Here is a 17,865-nt window from a genome sequence, read left to right on the forward strand (position 1 = left end):
TAGAAAATAACTTAACACTTAAAAGACCAGGATTCAGTTGTTGTTAAATCATCCTGTTTTTAACTCTGGAATATTCTTCCTCATTTGGCATTTTATTCCTCCTGCAGACCTTCCAAAAGTGGTACATGCCTTGGTTTCCTTTCAACTGGGCTAGTGCAATGCCCTGTACTTAAGACTGCCCAACTGTGAACTTGATCATCTGCAGCAAATTCAAAATAATACATCCTGGTTACTGACAGGGCCATGGCCTGGGTTGCTTACAGAGAAATACCAGCACAATACAGTGGTCCTGTGCATACCTCCCAACCGTTCTGAATAATCCGGTAAAAGCTGAGTTTTGGGGTACAAATAATGAGGTGCCAAGATTCCTGAGTGGCACCCCTTAATTTACGAGTTTCCCGGCGCTTGCATTTTAAATTTTATTTCCTGGCTTTTTGAACTGACGTCATCACTTACGTGATGACGTCAGCTCTGTGAAACAGCCTGCCGGAATTGAGCTGAAGCTCAACGTGCATGCATTTCCAGATAAAATGCTTCTTAAATCCTTAGCGGGAACAGAACAGCAAGCGAGGCATGTATGGGAACAGAACAAACAGCAACCATTTGAAAATGCAAGGAACAGAACAACTATTTGAAACTGCGAGCGAGGCTTGATGACTGGCTGCAATGGGAGTAACGGCCGTTTGAAACGGCGAGCTGGATATCTGCTGTATGGAGGAAGAGCTGCTCGCTGAAGGTAGGAAGCTGTGTGTGTGTGTGTGTGTGTGTGTGTGTGTGTGTGTGTGTGTGTGTGTGTGTGTGTGTGTGTGTGTGTGTGTGTGTGTACATGCGCGCGAGGCTGGATGACTGGCTGTAATGGAAGTAACGTCCGTTTGAAACAGCGAGCTGGATAGCTTCTGGATAGAGGAAGAGTTGCTTGCTGAAGGTATGTGTGCTGGATATCTGCTGTATGGAAGAACAGCTGCTTGCTGAAGGTGTGTGTGTGTGTGTGTGTGTGTGTGTGTGTGTGCTGGATATCTGCTGTACGAGGAAGAGCTGCTTGCTGAAGGTGTGTGTGTGCTGGATATCTGCTGTATGGAGGAAGAGCTGCTTGTTGAAGGTGTGTGTGTGCTGGATATCTGCTGTATGGAGGAAGGGCTGCTTGCTAAAGCTGTGTATGTGCTGGATATCTGCTGTACGGAGGAAGAGCTGCTTGCTGAAGGTGTGTGTGTGTGTGTGTGTGTGTGTGTGTGTGTGTGTGTGTGCGTGTTTGTGTGTGTGTGCGTGCGTGTGAAATGCCCCAGGTGAATATACCTGGTGGCTAGAGGAGGTAATCAGGCTCAAACCTTGTACCTTGGGTACGGGTAACAAGAGCCTAAGAACCCTACCCACCTCCCCTTCTGAAAACTTTTATGCCACATATTTTGTTCTGTTCCTCATAAGATCTGTGGTTTCTGCATTTAGGATTGAATTCACTAAATAATGACAGCCATTTGAATTTCAGACTTCATATTCTTCAGAAAATAAATGGTAACAACTTTTTCCACATTTATGCCTCATATTTTGTTCTGTTCCTCGTAAAATCTGTGGTTTCTGCATTTAGGATTGAATTCACTAAATAATGACAGGCATTTGAATTTCAGACTTCATATTCTTCAGAAACAAAATGGTAACAACGTTTTACACATTTATGCCCCATATTTTGTTCTGTTCCTCATAAAATCTGTGGTTTCTGCATTTAGGACTGAATTCATTAAATAATGGCAGGCATTTGAATTTCAGACTTCATATTCTTCAGAAAAGAAACTCTTTGGTACCATATTTTGGTTGTCTGTTCTTCAGTTTTGTTTGAAAGTTGGTATCCCACAATTCCATTGGAGTGGGTGGGGTTACATAATTATGTATACAAATCTTATGTTAATCAGCATACAGATTTGTATCCATTTTTCACGGGCCATGTCCAGATTTTTGATGTTTCCAGGTTGAGAGGTATGGTGTTCTTTACTCTGCATTACTTGCAGAGCCTTCTAGCCTAGTAGTAGCCAGCTCACTCACTGTCTTTTACCACTCGGGCTGCTGGCTTTTCCAGATATTTCATTCAAATTCCCTGCCATGTACGCTTTTGCTTTTCAAAGTCCACATATATGAAATATGCCACCAAGGTGTCTGACAGAGTCCCCCATTATCACTGACGTTAAGCACTGTACATACCTCTCAACTTCTTAGCACAACAAATTTGGACAAAGGTTAAACTAATGGGTGGGCAAAGACTCAAAAATAAGTACAGAATTTAAATCTTGCTGTTACAAACTTAGAAAGTTCCCAGAATAACAAGAGTTGTGTTAGTATGAATTTTTCAAAGGTTAGGAAGTTTGAAACTCAAATGTATATCATTATTTAGTGACTTAGTGGTCATCTGCCAGAAAACCACACATTTTATGAAGAACAGAACAAATATATGAGGCGAAAATCTGGAAATTTGAGAGGTATGGTACTGTCTGAAGGGTTATGTACTTGAAACTGCTAACAGTTAACCTTACATAGTTTCACTTCTGCTGTGTCACTTCCTTGCTTCTTCAGCTTCATGCTTTGTTTGCTTGGTTTTCACTGTTTAACTTTCTACTACTTTTTACTTCTTTTACAATTGTATTGCTGGTTACCTTTATTGTATTACTTTCTCAATGTTTTATTAAGTTTGTATTGGTGCCCAGCAATAAACATATAAATAAAACTTAACTTGAAAACCACATTTCAAGGAGTGAACTTCACACCCTCCACACTGCAAAGTTTCTGCTTGTTTTTTATTTGTGTGCCGAACAGTCACAGCCCTTAAGGCTAAACAACACACCTGATACACTTGCAATAGGTGACTCTATCATCAGGCACATTGACGTCCAGCTCACCAGGCTGAACAAGGAGAAGGTCACGGTGAGCTGCCTGTCGGGCGCTAGGATCCACCACATAACACAAGCACTCCGGTCACTCCAAGGCAAGTACAAATATGACTCAGTCATTGTCCATGCTGGTGTGAATGACCTGAGATGTACCTCCCTGGACTACATGAAAAGAGACATAGAGGAGCTCTCTGAACATGTAGCCCAGGCCGGTATGACCCTGACCTTGAGTAGCATCTTACACTCACCAAGAATGATGCCACAATATGAAGACAAGATGATCAATTTCAACAATTGGCTTAAGTATTGGTGTCATTCAAAGGGGATCCAATGCCTGTCTGCCTGGGATGACATGCTCGACAAGCCACGATGCTTCGCTAGGGACGGCTTACACCTGTCACACCTGGGCTTTCGGATATTGGCAAAGGCTCTTGCCACCCCCATAGTGCCTTTTTTAGGCAAGGCTCAAAAGGCAAACCCACCTCCATAGGTATCACAACGGATAAGAAACTAAGAGTAATGCTACTCAATGCCAGAAGTCTAAACCTCAAGATGCACGCACTCGAAACTCTCCTGAGCATGGAGAACATCGATATCTGTGCAGTAAGAGAAACCTGGTTCAGGACTCCGGAGAGCACCCCAGCACTACCAGGTTATACCTCATACCATGTTTTTCAGCCCCAAAACTTGGACCAAACCACAAAAGGAAGGGGAGTATCAATATTCGTCAAAGATACCCACACCTCCAGGTTAGTGGCAAAGCACGAAGCATCAGAGACTATCCATGTGCAACTAACAGTGGGTAAAACTGCCTTCCAGTTTATAGCCTGCTACAGACCACCCTCCCAAACCCAGGAACCCCACTCGGCCTTCCTGAGAACACTGGAAAATATGAAGGTCTCTCCAAACACCATTATATTGGGCGACTTCAACTACCCTAACATAGACTGGGAGCATTACTCTAGCTCCAACACCCTAGCCCAAAGGTTCCAAGAATTTATAAACTCAAATGCTATGGAACAACTTGTTGCCACTTCCACAAGAGGGGAAAACATACTGGACCTGATCATCACCAACATGGGGACTCTATGCTCCAGACCAGAAGTGTATCCCTCACTGGTAAGATCAGACTATAAACTAATCTCACTAGATATTCACATCCTGACCCCAGCCCCTGCCCAGAAAACCACAGTGAAAAACTTCTCCAAAGCAAATTTCACACTCCTCAAAACCGAGGTGGAATCCTTCAAAGCCCCTGGGCCTGTGGAAAATACGGTCCAGACCGCAGAATCCTTTATAAACGCATTCTATGAACACCTTCAGGAATGCATGGATCATGCAATCCCAAATAAAACCAAGATCCAATCCTCCAAAGTTAGGCGTCCTGTCTGGTGGACGCCAGCCATAAACAAACTATACAATAGAAGGAGGAAGCTACTACATGATAGAGCAAAATCCCAAAAAGGGAAGGCATCTCTGACCAGTATTAGCAAAAAACTACGAGCACTCATAAAATCGTCTAAGGCCAGCTTCGAGAGAAAAATTGAACAGGACACTAAGGATAATCACAAGGCTTTCTTTAGTTATGTTAGGAACCTGGGTGGGAATTCCCAGATATGCTCAGAATTAGTCCAAAATGACAAAAAATACACCGAACCCACAGACATTGCCAACATCCTAGCTGACAGGTTCAGTGCAAACTTCTCTCCCCCTTCCCCACCAAAAGGGCACATATCTATCCCAGCAGAGTGCTGCCCCCCTGACATCTCAGATGCTCAGGTAAGAGCCGCCCTCTCCAAAGCAAAAAACACAGCATCAATGGGACCAGACGGTGTCCCGGGCTGTGTCCTACATGAACTCCAAGAAGAACTAAACCCAAACATAAAACTACTGTTCAATCTCAGCCTTACTACAGGATATGTACCCAAAGAGTGGCGTACAGCAACAATGGTCCCTCTCCACAAAGATGGTGCTTCAATGGATCCTGGAAACTATCGCTCCATAAGCTTGACTAGCTTGGTCTGCAAAGCTATGGAAAGGATCATCATGGACCTCATAAATAAAGATATTGGGGACCTACAGACACTGGATCCTACCGAGTTCGGCTTTGTTAAGGGCAGATCCTGCTTCTTAAACCTGGTTGATTTCTTTGAAACAGTCACCAAGGCCATTGACGAGGGGAAGGTGGTCCACACAGCCTACCTGGACCTTGCAAAAGCCTTCGATACAATACCCCACTCGGGCATTATAGATAAGCTCACCAGCTTAAATATAAACCCCTATGTCACTAGATGGGTTGCAAACTGGCTCAAGGACAGAACCCACATGGTTAGAATTGCTGGAGCCATGTCAGACTCCAAACCAGTTACAAGTGGCATCTCACAAGGCTCAGTCCTGGGACCTCTCTTGTTAGGTATATATTTCTCGGAGGTACAGGCTAACACGGAAGAACTGTTGCTGACCAAGTTCGTAGATGACTGCAAACTGGGCGCCATAATCGACTCTCCAACCGACACAAGCATCCTACAAAAGGGCCTCACAGAAACAGACAACTGGTGCCAGAGCCATGGCCTCAAGTTAAACGCCAAAAAGTGTATAGTCATCCCCTTTGGAAAAAACAAAGTGCCCACAAATTACCACATAGGTGGTAATCCATTAAGTACGGAAGAAGTAATTAGGGACCTGGGGACCCAAGTTGATAGCAATCTCTCATTTGACAACCACGTGGCCAAAGTGGTTAGAAAAACATTTTATATAGCCCACCTAATCATGAAGGGATTCACATCTAGATCAGGGGAGGTCATCGTGCCTCTTTACTCATCTCTCATCAGGCCCATAATTGAGTACAATGCCCCTTTTGGGATGTACCTTACCAGACACCTGCAGCAACTGGAAAGACCCCAAAAGTACCTCACCAAGAGGATCAAAGGGCTCAAACAGATGCCATATGCTGCCCAGTTAAAGAAACTCCAGCTCTACTCAGTGGCATACCGCCTGCTCAGAGGTGATCTGTGCCTGACGTATAAAGCCATGTCCAACCCGGAATTAATGGACATGCTGCACCTCAGAAAATCCAAATCCCATCGAGCTACGCACTCGAGAGACTTGAACCTCAGCACTGAAATAAATAGGACATGCTGGAGGGACAGATTCATAACCCAGTGGCTCCCTTCACTCTGGAATAAAATCCCAGTCCAGGTTAGGCAGAGTCCCTCATTGACTCTCTTCAAGAGGAATCTTGATGAATGGATGGGAGATAGTAGGTTTACCCCGGGTATCACTTCTGTGTCACTGTTAGACAGAGGCACAGTACACTAACCTCGAAAAAGGGCATAGCAAAATTCATTTAAAATGGCTGGCGAAAGTCAAACACACTCTGGCTAGGCTTATAAATGCCCTAGGGCAAATAGCCTAGTATGAACCTATATAACACATATACATATGCGTATATGGACATGCATCACTCATATACAAACCCACACTCACACCTAAACATACATGCATACATAGCTAAATATGAATCAACATTTCTGGTCCCCCTTCAGCTCCAATAGCAAAGCACCACAAATGGATCCTGCTGGAAAACAATAGACAAAACCAAAACAGACAAGACCATGATTTTCCACAGATATTTGCCTTAAGGGATTTGAAATGCTAAAAAATTGTAGTCAGGAGTTCATTCACGCATGCTAAGTTTTGACCTCTGCAAGAACACAACATGTGGTGATGTGAGATGTGTTGTGCATGTGACTGTCATCATACTTTCCATTAACCTTTCACAGTAACAGTTGTTGGGCTTTACGTTTTTTTGAAAAATTTGTAAAAAATGTATATTATTACAAAATAGTCCTTCACTAAAAACTATCAAAGCGTATCCTCAGAATGTTATAAACTTAAGTAATTTGCACTACAAACTCTATCTGCAATTCTGGATTGAAAAGCACGCATTCAAAAAATGCTTTATGGTTTTCTGATCTCCAGTCATTTTGGCAATCTGTCACATAAACTTACTTTCTGTGATATAGTGCATGCTTCTGACAATCCTGTTGCTATCTGATCACCAGAAAAGGTCAGGAACAACAAAAGATTAGAACAGCCGTTTTTTTAATTCATTCGGTAAATTAAGTTGTTTTACGTATTATCGCAACCACATTTTCGCGGTTGCGAAACTCGCATGCTGCAATGAAATGGAATGCGGGAAACACTGTAAGGTGTAATTTCACTTCTTTACTAAGAAAAAACAAGCTTGAGATATATTTTGGAAGAGAAATAAATGTGAGATTATTCTTGTTTTGGTGCATTACACACGCACGCTTCATTTCTCACGGCTGCTGTGTTACTGACGAAAGGAATTCTGTGACTGTAAGGAAGGAATGCTGCCAAGAAAAGCACCCACATCATATATGGAAATGCTTTAGGTAATGTCTTTAATTCTAACACTTTGCATACAGACTTGAAAGGAAAGTTTTGGTAACAGCAAGTTGCACTAAGGAATGTCTTTCAAAAGTGTTGGTGGATGATGTTGGCAGGTGATTCTAGGGTTTATTTCTGATGGGAGAACTTCTCAGCAGTGCGTCGTTTTTGTGTTGTTGATGGTGGTATCCTCAGACAAACTCAGATTGTGCTTCACTGGTTTCTGGAAGGTATTAGGGCCGAAAATATGTGGATTGTTCATTTCCTGGTTTTGTCTTCTTTTTTTTTTTTTTATGCAGGGAAAGTTGTCACAGATTGTAGTCAGGAGTGCTTCAAACCAGAGCTTTGCATGGACAAAATAGGTTTCACATGACATGCTGCCAGGGAAGTGCATACATAAACAACCAAACTTAGTTTTTAATTTTTACCTGATAACCCTGCAATAAAACAACCATAAGTGTGAAAGAAAACAGATTGTATGACTTGATTACAACATCAACGGTCAGATTTTAATGTCGGGAAGCAACCACTACTACCGCGAAAATCTGGTTGCGATAATATGTAAGTACCCATAATTGTATATGTTCAAGCAGATTAAAAATTGCAGTACTAATTCCTGGGACTTCTTGCCATGCAGAAGCCCACTGCCAGCCTGAATATCATAGTCTTTCACCATCCCCAAGATGGTGGACTTCCATTGCAAACTGACATCTAAATGTTGGGGTATGAAAAGGGCTATTTTCAGGCCTTTCATTTTTAGACTAAACAATGCGACAGTCCTGAGGTGGAGCTTAGCCTTCCCAAATGTCCCTACTATGAGACAGGATATCTGACCTAAGGGGAAAGGAAAAAAAAGGGTAGGAGTGATGAATGGGATGAGGAAACACACCCCAACCAGAGGTAGTAAGAGAGAGGAGAAGGAGGGTGGAAATGGTCCAACAATATTCAGCTACTACAATTATGGTAAGTTAGAGGCACAACTGTACTATGTTCATCACAGTCAATGTTGTAGTACTCATTTTTGGGAAGACTCACAGAGTTTCTTTGTGTTTGGGCAGATATCTTATCCAGGGACAGCAGGCTCTGTAGGATAGCAGAGGCACATCTGACCTCGAGATGGACCCAAGGTACTGATCTTGGTGAAGGTGTAGACACGGGATCATGTGGCAGCCTCTAGAATGGCCAATATGGGTAACCCTTTCAAAAATGCATAGTGGTGGCTTTATGTCTGGTGGAATGAGCTCACACCTTATCAGGAAGCTGTTTACTATGCTGAAAGTAACAGAAGGAGATGCAGTTTATAATCCATTTGGAAATAGTTTGTTTGCCAACTGCTTTACCTTACTGACCTCTGCAAAGGCTAGCAAAAGCTGGTATCATCTGTTTGGGAAGTTAGTCCTGTGGAAGTAAAATCTTAATTGTCTTTGTACATCCATGAACTGCAATATTCTCGTGCTCGTACTTTAGGGATTTGGGAAGAACATAGGGAGGTGAATGCCATGATTTAAAGAAATTTCTGAGACCAACTTGGGCATAAAGGAGAGATCCATTTTCATTCTGACTCTGTCCCTATGGAAGAGTAAGAATGGCTCCTTGCACAAACCAACCTGAAGAGATCATAAACAGGCGTGGCTGAAGTTAATACTAAAAGCAGGGAGATGTCAATCGTTTGACAGGGGCTGAGGCTTCCGGTTCAAATGGTGACGGAGTACATTTTTCAAGTATGAAATTCACATCCTGGGAGGGGGGAACAGGTTTCCTTCTGGGTGTGGCCTGAGGTATATTATCCCCTTCAGAAATTGTTTTGGGGTAGGAATAAACAGGTGCACAAAAGTGGGTGAGGCAGGCTGGCATGTCAGAAGCATGAAACTTGATGCTAGAATAATATAGCCCCTGTCTGAAGAGGTAACAGAGGTATTCAAGTATCTTCTTTAGTTTGGTTTTAGAACAGAGAACAGCACTGCACTGCCACCGGACAGAAAACCTTTACCATTTTGCTTTATATGACTTTCTTGTATTTGGTTTTCTAGCCTGTTTCAGAATGGATAAGACATCCTGGGAGTAAGATAGAATAGATGGAGTCAGAATCCATTTTCCAAGCTGTAAGTTTCAGAGTCCTCAGATTAGGATATATGACAGAACTCTTGTTCTGGGTGAGAAAGCCCATGACTGGTGGCAATGTTCTGTTTTCTCCCCACTGAAGGTCAAGAGAAAGGATAATCAATGTGGCTTGGCCCAGAAGGAAACAATTAGAATCATTTTGGCCCTGTGTGACCCCCACCTTTAGAAGTACCCTAGGGATGAGGGGTATTGGTGAAAAGGCATACACAGGAAGATGTCTGTACACTTGAAGGAGAAGGTGTCTGCTCTTCATGACCCTACCTGCTGGGTTCTTAAGCATAATTTGCTTAACTGTCTGTTTTCTATTGCAGCCAAAAAAAAAAAAAAAAACTTTCTCTGGTACACTCCAGTGGCGTATGACATCCAGACAAAATTCACTTTTTAGCATCCATTTGTATGGGTGTGGACTTAGGGAGTCTACCAGCATATTGTCCTGAACAGAGATGTAATATATTATTGGTGTTACACTGACTTGCTGGGCAACCATCCACAGATCCACAGCCATTCTGCACAGGGGTTATTATATGAATGCATTCCCCCTGTTTGTTTATGTACCATATGTGGTCTGTCCATATTTGAAGTGTTCCTGGGGACAGCTTGTCTTTGAATACTTTCATAGCCATGATGATTACCAGCATTTAATCCTTTAGGTTGATGTGTTATTTTTTGCTTGCTGCCTAACCCAAATTCTCTGGACTCTGAGGTATTCCAGATGGGGCAGCCATGCCCTGTTGGAATTGTCTGTTGTCAGGATTTGTGTTGTCTCTGGCAAATGAAGGTACACTCTTAGGTTGTTGTAAACACTCTCCTCCTGTCAAAAATATTTTTGTTTAGACACGAGAGCAGAGAGATCATAGTTTCCAGGTATTGTTAATGTTGAGCTCATATATTTTTATTTCTTTTTTAAGAAAACACTGCAACTTTCTCATATTTGGCTTTGCCAAGGGGATCATTATAATGCAAGAGGCCATGTAACCCAAGGTCTTTAGAAATTCCTTTGCAGTGATTATATGCTTGGAGCGTAGGTCTCTGATGGATTTTGAAAAGAAAGGTGACTGTCCTTTGGAAGGAAAGCCATTTGTTGAACTGAGTCTGTGACAGCCCCCCAGGAAGTAAGCTGTCATGCTTGGGTGGATTTGTGGCTTCTGGAAGTTCAGGGTTAGACCCATCTTCTAAAATCAATCCATGTTGATTTGCACAGTTGTCTGAAGTTCGGGGGGGGGGGGGTGACTTTGCCTAAATCAGACAGTCATCCAGATAAGAACAGATATTGCCCTTTGCATCCTGCAAAAGGCAATAACTAGTGCCACACATTTGGTAAAAACTCTGGGAGCAGTAGCTAAGCTAAATGATAAGGTATAAAATTGGAAATACAACCCCCCCGTCTGAAAGCATAAGTATTTCCTGTGTTTCTGCACTATAAGAACATGTAGGCAGACATTATTCAACTCCAGAGTCACCACTCATGCCCCTGGGAAGATCAGGGTCAGTAATCTTTCATTGGTTAGCATCTCAAATTTTTCTACCACAAGAAACTTATTTAGTCTTAAAAAATCTAGGACAGCCTCCAGGTACCTTCTTTCCTGGAGTCAAAAAAAGGAAGAAACAAAAACCCTGTGCCCTCTTTTTTGGGGAGCACTCTTTGAATAGACTCTTGCAGTAAGTAGCTCTTTTAAAATAGGTAGAAGTTTTTCTTGCAGTTTTGGTGGTAGGGGCATCCCAAAAAATTGAGTATTTTCCAAAACTGGATGGCATAGCCCTTTCTTATAATATACAAGACATGTTTGTCCTGAGTTATACCTTCCCTGCTAGGGGGAAGGGAATGGGTTGGAGTAGACTGGGATTTGGAAGTTGTGGTGTTGGGAATAGTCACAGCTACAGGTGGGGTGGGATCCCTGAATTCCCCAGGTTGGAACATTGTTTGGTTTGCCACTTTCTCCTTAGGAAATCTTGTTTTTTTCATGTTTAGGTGGAAAGGGTCAAGACCTGGAAGGCTAAACTCCTAGTATATCTGGGAGTGGGAGACAGATAAAATTCTTTAACAGATTTTATTTGTTTCCCTTTCTTATCCAGTTTTTGAAACACTTGATAAGTTGGGGGTCCAAAAAGGAACCCCTTGTACAGAGGTGTATCAAAGAGTTCAAATTTTACCTTGTCTGAAATAGGTTGTATCCTCAGCCAGGCATGCCTCTGATTGATTCACCCCTTAGCAGCCACCCTACATGATGTGTCTAATCACATTTGAGAGAATGTCTGGATACCTGGTGGGACAACTGATATTGCGCAGGTCTTGGATATCCCTCTACAGGCTCTTATCCAGCATCACCTCTGACTTGCCTTTAGTTTGTTCCTGCAGTGACTTAAGGTATTTGAGAATGTGGAACTGGAAGTTAGCAGCCCTTGTGGCCGGGATGAATGAAGTTTAAGTTTTCTTACCAAACCTGTCAAGCAGTCTGCTTTCCCTATTGTTTGGCAAAGAATTCTTGGATGCACACCCAATGTCTCCCTTTGACAACTCTGTAGATACAAATGCTGGGTCTATTTCTAGGTTTTTACAGAGGTGTTTATGGGACTCCCAACACCTTAGAGACATGGTCAGGCTATCTAGAAGCAAGGGGAAGGGAGGCTGGGTGCAATGGGATACATCAAAAACATCACTGAGGACAACAGTCAGTCAATAATTTCAGAGAGCAGAGTTTCATGCTTCTTACTGATCATAAAGTGAATGCTGATGCAAAACCTGTTCCAATAACTTCTTAAGTGCATTAGAATAAATGTAGCAATTGCCCTTTGTCTCACCCCACCCCCACCCCCATATTTTTGACTTTGCAAAGAATTCTTTAACAATGTTGAGAAGAATGTACAGCAGAAGATTTCGACAGGGTCCCTGATCATACCATCATTATTCTGAGTTCTCAAAATGGATGTCAAGAAATTTGTCCCAACAACATTCTAACACCCTTTTCAAGAACTAGTAGTGATAGAAGACCCAATTAGAAATGTTTTGCAATACAGACAGTTTAAACTGCCATTTGTGTAGCAATGCAAGGAGTGACACTGATTCAAAAGACTGCTTGGAATCCTGCAGTATGGTAAGAATACATGTTACTCTACATTTTTTGCAATTATTGCAATTTTGTTTAAAATAGCATTTTAAGTTCTTGCTTTTGCAATTTTTTCCTTTTCAAATAAACATGAAAACTGTGGGATAATTCATTATGACAGGACCAACTTTTTCTACCCAGCCTCTGGAAATTCATGTTTTAAAGTAGACAAAGCATACAAACTAACTGACATGGGTTGGCATTAGTGGAACAATCAAAATAATCTGTCACAGTCCTGAATCCAAAGTCAGCATAAGACTAATTCAATATTGCAAAACCTGCCACATTGTGTTGCAGTTTGCTTTTGCTATCTGCGTATCAGCATAAGATTTGTCTAATGTTTTAACAGCAAGCTTCTTATGTAAGAACTCCCTATAAGGCTATAGTTTTCTTCTTTTTGGAATGTAATCACAGTGACCAATATATTACATTTTTAGATTCATTTATTTTTAAAAGTTATTTTGCATGTGATATGGCTGTAAATGGGTGCTCTTTGTCTTAAAGGCAGCAGAAAACACTTTCCTCTTTCTAAGTACAAGCCATAATAACTATATACATAATGTACTGGACAGTGAAACACAAAGCTGTATAACTGTGACAAGAGTCAGACGAAAACAGAGATAACCGTTTTTCTGAACTGAAAATAACAACAAAGAGAAAATGACACAACTTAGCAATAAAGCTAAGAAAAAAAAAAATTACCAAGCATGCGGACATTCGGGCATTTCGTCCAAAGCACCAAGCTTGATTCTTCAAATACTGGCTCATTGGAAAGCCCCATGGACCGAAAGAACAACCTAAGAAACGTTAAAGAAGAATGTAATCCTTATGACAAAGTTTTTTATAACGTAAAAACAGATTTGGTGTACTATTTGGGCTATCCAAAGCTTGCACTGCAGGCCATGAGATAAAAACACAGCTACTGCTAGTAGCACAATGGATGACTATATCATCACAGATCTGAAGCAAGTACCACAGTGAATTTCTATAGCCTCAAAACCAAAATTTGTAAAGGATTAACTAAAACATCTGATGGCAGCAATTTAGATAAGCAGGTGCTTATCAGTTCATAATATTTATCTAATTTGTTCTACACTGTATATCTTAAATGCTGTTAAATGCATTCTGAGGCTGCCCATTCCTCAGTCTGTCTATATGAAAATTATAGCCATGGGAAAAAGGCACCTGGAGCTTCTAAAAAATTTCAGAATTTTACTTACATATGTGGAACATCTTCCCAACAGAGTTAACCTATCAGGTTTTGTACCATGAAGGATAGCTCTCACCCTACAGGATCTGATAAAAGACAAGATCTTCATCTGTACAGAACAGATGGGCTTGAGCCTGATGGGAGAAGGCTTGATGGTCAGCAGGCACTGTGGGGGGAAAGGACCTAGATAAAAAAATCTATCTGAACTACAAGATGTAACGGCAAACAGGGAATCAGTTTATCACTCTAGTTGAAAAGTGATACCTTGGATCTATTTACTTAATGGGATTACACTTCGTCGAAACCCAATATATTGAGACAACTTCATAAAAATTACAGTTTATTGACAGACAACTAAATTGCATTTAATTTTATTGAAATTAATGCCCGGCTAGTAGCACAGATGACAACATGATTCAGAAGTGTAAAATGTAAATCAATAGAATTCAGACACCGTCACCTACAGTAGTAAATCCCATTCAACTCAGCTTGCTAGGGTGTGCAAATCAAAGTAAAGAGAATAAAAGGAAATAATACATTAAGATACACACTGTGCAAACACTTGAAATAAGGCAGGCTATTTAACATAAACCCAAACGTTAACAATGTGATATGCACACCAGTTTAATGTGTAGGATTCGTACGCAAGGCAATACATACACACTAGACTCTGAGAAGTAGTGCTATAGCCTTCAGAAAGCTATGGATATCATAGCTCTCTTTATTAGCGATAACATCTTGCAAACATTTATGTCTCGCAACTAGTCTGCACTTTTCTCGAGAAGGTGGACATCCAAAAAAAGCCAATATCCAAAGCCACAGGACCCCAAACTCTCAATGATGTAGTCGTCAATCAGGTGAAAAAAACAGCAGCTTTATTAGCACAAACAAAACCACACAAAAATAATCAATAAACCAAGTGCTTTCGCTCGGTTATTACCGGGCTTCTTCAGAGTAACAAATATTTTGTGGTGCCATTAAACCATGTTAAATACTAAATACAAGGTCACATGACATGCCCACCCCCTTCCAATGTTCCACCCCTAATCAGTTTTTAAAAGTATAACACATGTTGAATACCATACAATGTGTTGTCACTTCCAAATCTAAAACTAAATCTAAAAATGTAAAATGAAACATATTCAAAATTGTAAAAATATAAATAAACTCTCCACCTCTATGTCACTTCCAGGTTAAAATGTGAGGTGTACTAAAATAACTACCTAACCACAACCTTGAAGTTAAAAATGTTTCTTATAATATTATTATTATTAAACCAAATAAATATCATTACATTTTATTTATATATATCATTACATTTATTTATATTTTCAACATGTGTTATACTTTTAAAAACTGATTAGGGGCGGAACATTGGAGGGGGGGCATGTCATGTGACCTTGTATTTAGTATTTAACATGGTTTAATGGCACCACAAAATATTTGTTACTCTGAAGAAGCTCGGTAATAACTGAGCGAAAGCGCTTGGATTATTGATTATTTTTGTGTGGTTTTGTTTGTGCTAATAAAGCTGCTGTTTTTTTTCACCTGATTGACGACTACATCATTGAGAGTTTTGGGTTCTGTGGCTTTGGATATTGGCTTTTTTTGGTTTTGGTTTGTTTAAGGCGGACATCCAACTGACTTCTGCAAACCTAGCTCACCAACTCTGATCTGCTTTCTTGTTATTACAGACATCACTGTTCGAATATTAGCAATCCTCCTCCCCAACAGACACTGTAAATTTCAATGCCAGGCTTTCACAGAATTCTGTGTTTGTGGAAGACAGAGATGGTTCAAGGAGGATATATTCCAGAACTTAACTGAAAAAAGGGGCAACCTTGTTGTCAATGCAGTTCTTGTGCTGAATTTAAGAAGCTGACCTAACACATACCAGTCAGTACAGTATATGTAAGCAAATCCCTGCCCTCAGATGGAAAATTAATGTTTACGTAATTAAATGTTGCCCAAACCTCATCCTCATTTAAAAAAGACAATGCCACCAGTTTCTTAACGGCTAATTGAAAGCTAGGCAATTTGCTATACGATGTAGCCAACCCAAGACTCTGAAGTTTTCGCCAGACATTTTGCCAAAGTGGAAAAGAGATCCATTACAGGGATTGGCCTATACAAGCCTAGCCATAACAATTCCCTGGTCATTTCTTCCCACACTATTTACTTCCCTGGACCCCTGTCTAGCAGGGCAACTGACGTTATCCCTGGGGTGAATTTCCTTTCTCCCATCCAATCGTCAAGGTTCCTTTTGAAGAGGGCCAAGGAGACGCTCTGCTTGAGATGTATGGGCAGTCTATTCCAGAGTCTGGGGAGTCTCTGGGTCAGGAACCTATCCCTCCAGCATGTTATGTTTATTGTGATGACAAGGTTTAGATCCCTGGAGCGTGTGGCTCTGAGGAATTGGGATTTCTTTAAGTGCAGCATGTCCAACAGCTCTGGGATTGACATGGCCTTGTATGTTAAGCAGGGATTGCCTCTGAGTATACGATATGCGATAGAGTATAGCTGGGGTTTTTTAAGGCAGTCAGCATAGGGCATCTGCTTTAGGCCTGTGATTCTTTTAGTGAGGTATTTCTGCAGCCTTTCCAGTTGTTGCAGATGTCTTGAGAGGCACATACCAAATGGGGCGTTGTATTCTATAATGGGTCTAATGAGGGATGAGTACAGTGGGACAATGACCTCCTTTTTTCTGGATGAAAAGCCCTTAGTGATGAGGTGTGCCATAGAAGGATTTCCTGACTATTGTGGCGATGTGGTTACTGAAGGTGAGACCACTGTCCACCTGTGTCCCTAAGTCTCTTATCATACTTTCAGTGTTTTGTGTACTGCCACCTATGTGGTAATTCACGGGTACATGTTTTTCCCAAAGGGGATAACTATACATTTCTTGGCATTGAGCTTGAGCTCATGGCTCTGGCACCAAGCATCTGTTTCTGTAAGGCCCTTCTGTAGAGTAGCCACATCATTTGGGGATTCAATAATGGCTCCCAGTTTGCAGTTATCTGCGAACTTTGTTAGCCAGAGTCCCTTAGTGTTTGCCTGTACTTCAAAGAAGTAGATGCCAAACAAGAGTGCTCCCAGGACTGAACCCTGAGGTACTCCACTTGTCACTTGAATGGAGTTGGATTTGGAGTCAGCTACTTTTACAGTGTGGGTTCTGTCAGTAATCCAGTTGGCAACCCATCGAGTGACATAGGGATTAATGCCCAGCTTAGTAAGTTTATCTATGATTCCAGAGTGGGGGATGGTGTCAAAGGCCTTGGCAAGGTCCAGATAGGCTGTGTGGACTGCCTTACCCTCATCCACGGCTCTGGAGACTGATTTGAAGAAGTCAATAAGGTTCAGGAGACAAGATCGGCCCTTCATGAACCCAAACTGTGTGGGGTCCAGTGTTTGAAGGTTGCCAATATCTTTGTTTATAAGTTCCATGATAATACATTCCATGGCCTTGCAGATCAGGCTCATCAGACTGATGGGGTGGTAGTTCCCAGGATCCAAGGTGGATCCGCCCTTGTGGAGTGGGATAACTGTAGCTGTGCGCCACTCAGTGGGCACGAAGCCTGAGGTGAGGGTATGATTAAACATGACACTTAGGTGAGGTGCCAGTTCATTTTGTAGTTCATGTAGTACACAGCCCGGGATGTCATCTGGTCCCATGGTTGCTGAATTCTTAGCTTTGGAGAGTGCGTGTTTTACCTGTGTGGCCGTTATTACCAGAATTTGCCAATCTTCCGGTATTGAAATGGGCCGTTTAGGGGGTGAGAGGGGGGTGAAGTTGACACTGAATCGATCTGTCAGGATATTGGCAACATCCTTCGGATCAATATATTTAATTTCATTCTGTTGTAGATCAGAGCAGATCTGAGCAATGCCATTTAGATTATTGACATAGTTATAGAATGCCTTGTGGTTGTCTTTGGAATCTTTGGCAATTTTATTTTCGTAACTAGCTTTGGAGGATATTAAGAGGGATCTCAGCTTCTTACTGAGGCTGGTAAGGGAATTTTTTGCATTGTGGGATTTTGCTCTTTTCTGCAAGAGTTTCTTCCTTTTGTTGTAAAGTTTGTTTATGGCAGAGGATCACCAGATTGGCTTCCTTTTTTGGAGGAGAGCATCTTGGTTCTATTTG

At 41.6% G+C, this 17,865-nt stretch overlaps 1 protein-coding gene across 1 annotated transcript in view; it reads right to left on the reverse strand.

Annotated features, from left to right (window-relative positions):
* METTL25 (methyltransferase like 25) overlaps window positions 1-17,865 on the reverse strand; it is a 1,435,064-nt gene that overhangs the window by 825,502 nt on the left and 591,697 nt on the right. Inside the window, exon 6 of the mRNA XM_044088437.1 lies at window positions 13,214-13,308. Within this exon, the coding sequence (XP_043944372.1) occupies window positions 13,214-13,308 (95 nt within the window). The remainder of the gene's footprint in view (window positions 1-13,213; window positions 13,309-17,865) is intronic.

The sequence above is a fragment of the Protopterus annectens genome, chromosome 11.part0, assembly GCF_019279795.1.
Source record: "Protopterus annectens isolate FY-2018-M chromosome 11.part0, PAN1.0, whole genome shotgun sequence".
NCBI lineage: Eukaryota > Metazoa > Chordata > Ceratodontiformes > Protopteridae > Protopterus > Protopterus annectens.